The 8,547-nt window shown below is 36.5% G+C and overlaps 1 protein-coding gene across 1 annotated transcript; it reads left to right on the forward strand.

Moving 5' to 3' along the window:
* The first annotated feature begins 2,949 nt into the window (after window positions 1-2,949).
* LOC128369701 (SLAM family member 5-like) lies at window positions 2,950-5,963 on the forward strand. The gene is made up of 5 exons (XM_053330779.1): window positions 2,950-3,007; window positions 4,156-4,464; window positions 4,546-4,830; window positions 5,233-5,238; window positions 5,837-5,963. Exons 1-5 carry the CDS (start codon window positions 2,950-2,952, stop codon window positions 5,947-5,949), a joined length of 771 nt encoding a protein of 256 aa, XP_053186754.1. The 3' UTR covers window positions 5,950-5,963.
* Window positions 5,964-8,547: the final 2,584 nt, after the last annotated feature.

Consider the following 8,547-nt stretch of genomic DNA (forward strand, 5'->3'; position numbering starts at 1 on the left):
TATTGTGTTATCTATTTGTTCTGTTTTATCTTTTCGTGCAGCACTTTGGAAACCTTGTTTGTTAAAATCATGCTGTATAAATAAAGTGGATTGGATTTTTTATTGATATTTCTTCCTTGTAGCATTTTGAGATTTGCTTCAAATAAAATTATTATTATTATTATTATTATTATTATTATTATTATTATTATTATTATTATTATTACTACTAAAGACTGAATGAATGAAAGTCAAAAAAGTCACTTAGAAGCACAAATTATGTGACTTCCGGTTTGAGTGACAATGGATACACTTTGTTCCTAATATTTGTTTACGTACGTATGTTGATTTAACTTTAGGGTAAATAAAACAATACCTTTATTAGAAGAACCAGGGAACAAATCTCTGTCATATTGTGTAGGCTTACTTTTGTGAATCACTGAGGGCCTTCTATTGTAAATGATCATATGAAACTAAGCTAAAGTTCAGTCAGGAAGAATCTAAAAGGCATTCACGGTAACTTTCCTGTCTTATTTCTTTCACGCATGCTCATCTATTTCCTAGTTGCATGTCCAAGGGGCGTGATCTTAATTGAGTTGTCACACATCACTCTCGGCAACCAATAGCAAAGCTCCACATTTCAGCCTTAGCTTATAACCTCATTGTGGTCTTTTTAAATATGCCTCTCTCACTCTCTGCTTCTCAAATGATAAAAAGCTGTTTTGGTTCAAATTCAGCTCTGAACCGAAAACAATGCCAAGACATGTTACTTCTGGTTTAATCTTTGCAGCAAGGTGTCCAAATTTGTGGAGGATTCATTTTCTTTTAGTTTGGGGACCAACCAAAATTATTTCCATTTTGTCCTCATTTAGTTTCAGGAAATTATCAAAACACAATCATTAATGCTGGAAAGCTAGGCATACATACTAGACAATCCGGGAAAGAGTAAGTGAACCACAGGAGTATATGTAATGGGTTGATTGGGGATGAGCTGCAGCTGAGAGTTCAGGTGTACAGAGTTGGCTGATGAGGTGGATGTGGCTGATTAGCAGGAGTGGAGCAGGGGTGTGGTGAATGGAAATTTACCAGCAACAGGAGGCTAACAGCGCAGATTTGTGACAATTTAGAAGACATGCATCTATTACTGTGCATGTCTTACATTGCATTACATACGTACAGGGCATTATAACATAATGTTGTTGTCTGGTTCTGCATGATTTAGCTTTAATTAGCTTTAATTCTTCAGGTCTGAATCTTGGCATGTGATGTGATATGCATCATCTTCATTTCCTCTTTCCTTATAAAAAAATGAAACGTGACAGAAATCTGAGTACAACCATGTGTAAGGACTCGACCTCAACTTCTTTATTTTAACTTCATGTTTCAGTGCAGGGCCTTCCATTATGATGTCGGTCTTATGCACTTTTCCATTATACAGTTTTTACTCAGTTTTTTTTGCATTTTTTATGTGACGTCAACAGACTTCCGGCCACTGACTGGTCAGAGAGTCGTCACTGGAAGAGTCATGTGGCAACAGTGTTACAGTCATACGGCTCAATTTTCTTGATTTGTGTGTGACAGAAAGCCACATACATCAGCAAGTACACCACTGTATTGTATTGTTTATGTGTTTGTGTCACGTATTAAATGAAGTCAGGGCAGTTTCGCGCAGCCAAGCTATGAACTGGAGGTAATGGAAAAGGTCGATCCTGGTATCGAACTGAGTCAAGCCAAGTAGTGCTAGAACTGTCAATTAATAAAAACGAAACAAAACTACAACAGCAACAGCACAAGGTTTTTTATATTTAAATGCTCATAAATCTTTTGGTCGAAAGCACAAGCAGATTTTTATTCTGAGCTTCAGAATAAGAAGAAGGTTGTATGAGACCAGGTGAAGTTGTTCTGCTGTTTGGAAACTAACTATACATACTATTTTCTCATGTAATCTGCATTTAGAGACATTTTCTACATAAAGAACAAGAGATTTAAAATATGTCTTTATTTAATTGTAAATGCTGTTTTCTAGAGCAGAACTATTACTATGCAAAGGTCATTTTCTTGGTTGCAAAGTGTTAGTTTGGTGTTTACACATTTACCAATGTCCACTCCACTTGCTGGCTGAAAATGAAAGAGATGTTAAATTTACTACATCATATGAGAAAGGAAGTGGTTATAGTTTATGTGCACTGACCTTCCTCAATACGTGTGAACTCATACAAAACATACGTGTAACATACAAAACCTTCTTCTATAAATATATCTATTCAAACTTAGCAAGGATGCATAACGGACCTATTGAAATATATAGTAAACTAACTATTGTTTATCATCTTTATTTGTGACACAACTTTTTTGACAAAGAGGTAAATTATTTCATTAACTACATTCTTTATCAGCAGATTTCAAGTAGTGAAACAGAGTTTAGAGAGGAAGTTTGAATGGAGAAGTTCACATGTTGACATTGTATAAGTTTGTGGTTTTGACAGAAAAAATACAGTTGTGAGGCAGAAGTTCTCCACCGAGACCTTCTCTCTGCACTTTGAAGTCAGGTCAGCCACAGACCATGATGTTTACCTTTATGATGCTCGGACTTCTGCTCTGCAATGAATTAGCAGGTAGGACAACCATACTACATTGTAATTTTATTGTAGATGAAGCAATAAAACCTCAGCTGACTTTTTAATTGTGATTAATGCACTGAGGATTGTGGACAAAAGTGAAGATCTGGAATCATCCAAAATGAAAGTTCTGCTAGTTGCTATAAGGTTATTATAGTTTTGAAAATGTCATTAGTTTCTATTTTTATTTAGTTTATCAGTTTTCTTTATTTCGCTTTTGTTTTGGTTAGTTTAACAAGTGATTTCGTAGTTTTAATTTAGTAATTTAGGAATTGACTCGTTTTTGTTTAGTCTTTATTTAGTTTTAGCCTTTCAGGTATTAGAAGAATGTAAAGCTGAAAAGGATGAAATAATGCATGACATAGAGATAAGGTTTGCTGTGTTTGTTGAGGTCAGCTGCCTCAACTCCTGTAACTTTTCATGTACTTCTGTGTGAGAGCTTCGAAGGTGGACATTCAAATAAGTGGGATTTTTCCTAGTAACCTGTTTCCCACAAATGTTCCCATCACTCTTCATCGCAACACTTTAACTTTTATCTACTGACAGGTGTGTGTCAAAATATTCCGATATTGGGCTGTGACATTTTCTGCCTGGAACTTCTTTCTAGAAAATCCTAAATTGCACATCAAGCATCTTCTTCTTGTGTGTTATGCAGCCACCTTTTGTTACTAGCCCCTTATCTAAAGAAGTCAAACTGAACAGGACACAGTACAGCGTTGATCTGTGCGTGCACCAGCTGATTGTTGAACGACAGAAGTGGCCTACTGTCCTTTCGCAGTAGCTTTAACAACACTGATTCTGACCAGATAAATACAAAATGGCACCATGTGAGACTCCTCAGAGTCAGCAATCAAACGGGGATGAGACAGTCCCAAAACACAAGCTTATACAGCAGTGAATGCAGTTTTTTGGAAGCTGGACTTGGAAGCTTGGAAGGGAATTGGAAAAGGTCAAATTGGTCAATCAGTTGTTATCAGTTGTTCAGAAAATTTGTCTTGAAGTCTTGAAAAATCACTAGGAGGCTTCTCAGTTAGAGGAGTAGAGTTTTATTTCCGGCAGCAAAACCTAAGACCAATACACATACATACAATGTAGGTGTCCCCTTTTTATACCCAAAGAGGTCTGTGGTTCATGTGGAAAAGTACCCCAATCCTTCCTATACATTTGACATGCATAGTTCCTGTCTCATGCCAAAATGTGATTATCCTGTTTTTTTTTGTTTTTTTCATACAACCTCTTCCCGCATCTTACTAATTTGCCCCCCCCCCCCCCCCCACCCCACTACACTACAGTGTAGTGAATTCAATCAGTAAGAGTATATTAAAACACATTAACTCAGCAGCTGTTAATAAAACCCAGTTCTTAACCTTACATCTCATTCCTCAGTATAGCCTTTACCAAGTGCAATTTATCATGACTGAATTGTAATGCAACATTCAAACCCTAACCCTAACATTTACACTACAACAGCAATACTCTCAATTTTTAATGACAACTTTTATAAACAGTGGTGACTGAAAAAGCATACAAGTAATTTTAATGTGTGTTCTTTTTACAGGGTCCAGTGCTGTGACAACTGTGTTTGTGCAGAAAGGGAAGGATTTACATCTGGATGTTAACAAACCTGTTGTTCTAGTGAAAGACACTGAATTTAAATGGACAGTCAATACTGCTCGCAATGTAGTGAGATTATTTCCTGATAACATAACAAGAATAGTTGAGCCTTATAAAGGAAGGGTTGAGTTTTCTGTACAAAATCACTCTTTGCTTTTGACAAATGTGCAACACAACGACAGTGGAGATTACACTGCACTCATAACTGGGGAAAAAAACCAACCTGTAGCTGAATACCAGGTCATAATTCAAGGTAGGTGTCTTTACATTTCAAACATTGATACACAGTAGTACCCTGTTTTATAACCATTCACACCTACCTTTTGTCCTCTAGATCCAGTCTCTCCAGTTCAGCTGTCAGTGAACTCTGTGTCTAACAGCAGAGAGTCCTGTAACCTCACTGTGACCTGCAGTACAGAGGACTCTCTCATCAGCAGCACTTTTAGATGTGACAACCAAACCTGCCATCAGGAGGGAGGAGAGCAGTCAGAGGTCACAACCTCTGGTTCTTCTCTCCGTGTCTACCTGTTGAATGACTTCATCATCTGTAACCATAGCAACCAGGTTAGCTGGACCAGAGACATAAAGGAGATTCAGTCTCTCTGCTCTCGAACTGCTGGTGAGACTTAATTTTACTAAAGTACACCTGTGACATTTGACCTTCGGGTACGAGGGATCATATACGGGCTGCACAAAATTAGCTGAATATACATTTTTGCAGTATAATGCATCTCAATACAAATGCCCTACAAACATACAGTATTTCACTTTTAGGTTCAAATGCTAAATGTTTGTGTTTTTAATTAGATAATGGTTAAAAACTAATGTTCCAAACTATTTCCAACATATCCATCACATTTTGTCTACAATACATGTAATTTGTTTTCTTTATATTTCAAATATTGATACACAGAATTACCATTATATATATTATATATTACAACCTTCACACCTACCTTTTGTCCTCTAGATCCAGTGTCTCCAGTTCAGCTGTCAGTGAACTCTGTGTCTAACAGCAGAGAGTCCTGTAACCTCACTGTGACCTGCAGTACAGAGGACTCTCTCATCAACAGCACTTTTAGATGTGACAACCAAACCTGTAATCAGGAGGGAGGAGAGCAGTCAGAGGTCACAACCTCTGGTTCTTCTGTCCGTGTCTACCTGTTCAACAACTTCATCATTTGTAATCATAGCAACCAGGTCAGCAGGACTGGAGACATAAAGGAGATTCAGCCTCTCTGCTCTCTAACTACTGGTGAGACTGAAAGATTATATGCAATAAATATGTTCTAATTCTTGCTGTGTTCATTTAATTTGCACATTATAAAGTCTTAATGACACATGCATGAGACATATTTAGTAGTGATGTGTTAGTCAGTTGGTCAGGTAAGATTATTTTTAATAAAACAAAATACTTAAAGTTTTTTTGTCTGTGTTAGACAGTCTACTGTTGTTGTAGTCATTGCTTCAATGAAGTACAGAACATGTATGACAGACATTGATTGTTTGAATTAGAACAAAATGCAGTGACAGAAAATAAACAATCAACACAGTTCATTAAAGTCAGAAATGTCTACAGTATATTGTCAGTACTGTAATAAAATAACTGTTGTGTTGTGTTGCAGGTTCACAGAGTATCTCTCTGTGCCTGGTGAAGACAGTCGTGTTCTCTGTTGGTCTGATCATCATGGTGTCTGCCGTCATCAGTGTCCATCTGATGGAGAGGCTCAAGAAGTAAACATGAAGAGGCAACTCTACACCAACAAATATGCATGTGCAGGAGAGCAGTTCAGTTTATAAAGCTTTGTTTGCTTGTTGTGCTACATATCACAACCTCTTGACTTTGTCAAAATGGTCTCTCTCTTAATGAAGTCTGTGATTTTGCAAATTCATTACTAGCATAGGTGCTTCTTTTTTTTCACCTACTTGTTTCCGTAAAGTATCTGCTGTAATAAACATGTTTTGCCTTAAAAATAAATCAGTTTTATATTATCAATACAAATCAATGAAACCTCAGATATTTGTTTGATGTTTGTTTGTGCAGCTTTATTAAAACCAGTTTGTCTCTTCTGTCTGCTCCATAATTTCTTGGAACCTAAATCTCCACACTAAAATATAATCTTATTAAAAATAGCTGAAATAAAGTCATGTCTTAATGCACAGATGACACATGATGACTAATATTCTTGATCTGTAAATAAATAAACCAAAACTAAACTAATGTTGATGCAGCACAAAGTAACAGCAGGAGGTCTTTCATATGACAACAACCATTCTCCAGTCACTTCATTGGCTCCCCGTCTCCACCAGGATTGAATACTAGATCTCCCTCCTGACTCAACAGTGCATCTATGGTAATGCCCCCTCTCTACCTGAAAGAACTACTCACCACACTAACCTCAACCCAATCCCTCCACTCTATAAACTCTAATCTCCTCCTCCTCTCCAGGACTAAAAGCACCATGAGTGATCAGGCCTTCAGTTCTGTTGCCCTTCGTCTGTGAAATGCCCTTCCTGACCAGCAGAGGGCACTACAGACTACTGAGAGTTTTAACAAAGGACTCATCATAATAATAGTAATACATAATAATAATACATTTTGTTCGTTATACACTTTACATTTGAAACAAATCAAGTGCTATGTAGTATAGGGGTTATGTGGTGAGAGGTAAACAGGAAAGCAAGGAGAAACTGTGAATGTATGAGAATGGAGGAAGATAATGAAACGTGTTGAAATGCCAATTACTCTTTTATTGGAATACCACATGCTACAAGGTAAAATCATCAAGATAAAAGATAAAAATTAACATGAAACATCATAAAAATATGAGCATAAAAGCAGAAACAAGCAAGGTTAATTAAAAGTAACAGGTTCATCAAAACCACCCCAAAAGTCTCAAATCATTCTTCAATATTTTAACATAAATACTGTAGATTAAAAATTAAAAACCTATGTGTACATGGTTCAATCATTTCATCACACATCAACTATCCAATATACTGCGAACCCTCCTACTTATAAAAGGCTACTGTTGAGATGAGCTTCCTCTTTAATCAGCAGCACAACATGTTCGCCAAGGACTCTGACTCAAACTATGACTTTAACAACAGCATGTTTGTAATATGTTTTTAGGAAATAAACTTAATTATAATGTTGAGTACATTTCTTTGTCTTGATATAAGAACTATTAATTAGATAAATAGCACAAAGAAAACTGTGTAAGAGAATATCCAGTTTTCTAAACAAACAGTGATTAGTATCAAACATATAATTAGTGAGGGAGTTCTTCTAAAGCATACTAATTAAAATATTTGTAATTGTATCTCATTGTCTTGTTGAAATGAGTCTCATGGAAATAAATGAATCTAATTTGTAAAGTTGTAAAGTAGAATCTGAGGAAAGAACATGTAAAACACATAGGTTGCGCCTTTTGGGTTTAAAAAAAAAGTAATATGTTAATTAAACATTTTCTATTCAATTTTAATTATAATATACAACAGATCATACTCTTGAATTTACAAAGACTGAACATGCCAGCACTCCAGAAGTTGGACACAGCAGCAAGAAAAAAAAACATTTAGAAACCTAAATCAGAACCGGACTCTGCCTTGACTGGCTTGGTTGAGACAGACAACACTTATCAAAACTATCAAGATCACTGAATTTCATTGTCTCCTGGCAACAACAGCACTTCCAGCATCTCTGCTTCCTCTGATGTATTTGTGGTAATGTAAAGTAATTATTTAACTGATCAGCTCTAATTTGATCCATTATGTTGCCTTCTGTGGTGCAGGACACATGCAGAATCCAACACCCAAAAGTATTTACATTGTAATTATGTTTTTTAATCTTTGAGGAAACTTTCTGTGCAGCTGCTTAGTAACAAATGTCCTGCAAGAGGATCCAGTAAGTTCTCTAAGCAATGTGTTTGAGGACCACTCTGGTGCTGAGTGGGACTTAAAATACATCAGGACACACAAGGATTTAGTCCTGTGAATGAACTGAAATATAATCATGATCAGTATTTTTCAATTGGTGGTTGGACATTGGAGATTAGGTAATTAGAGCATAAATGTTCTCTGGCTTGGGGGTGTTTACAGTCTCAGTGGATTGTACAGGTGCAGCTGGAAGTCCTATCAAAGCGTAGATGGAGTTTGGAGAAAGACCTGAAGCATCTTCTGTGGCATTCTGATTAGGAGTTTGATTGAGATTGAGATCCTAGAAAAAAAATCGAAGTAATTCAGTTCACAGAAAGTAGCAGCAGCAGTACAGCAGACTGGGTGAAGCAGCTCTTGTAGTACAGAGATGGAAGTTTTACATTTCATCTGTTTCTGA

This window comes from Scomber japonicus, chromosome 12, assembly GCF_027409825.1.
Source record: "Scomber japonicus isolate fScoJap1 chromosome 12, fScoJap1.pri, whole genome shotgun sequence".
NCBI classification, from domain to species: domain Eukaryota; kingdom Metazoa; phylum Chordata; class Actinopteri; order Scombriformes; family Scombridae; genus Scomber; species Scomber japonicus.

What these genes read in the sequence shown, in the direction of transcription:
- LOC128369701 (XM_053330779.1), top strand. Translation starts at nt 2,950, where the DNA reads ATGCATGACATAGAGATAAGGTTTGCTGTGTTTGTTGAGGTCAGCTGC. An exon ending in GGTCAGCTGCCTCAACTCCT is followed by an intron (nt 3,008 to 4,155) that starts GTAACTTTTCAT and finishes TTCTTTTTACAG; the next exon opens with GGTCCAGTGCTGTGACAACT. An exon ending in ATACCAGGTCATAATTCAAG is followed by an intron (nt 4,465 to 4,545) that starts GTAGGTGTCTTT and finishes TTTGTCCTCTAG; the next exon opens with ATCCAGTCTCTCCAGTTCAG.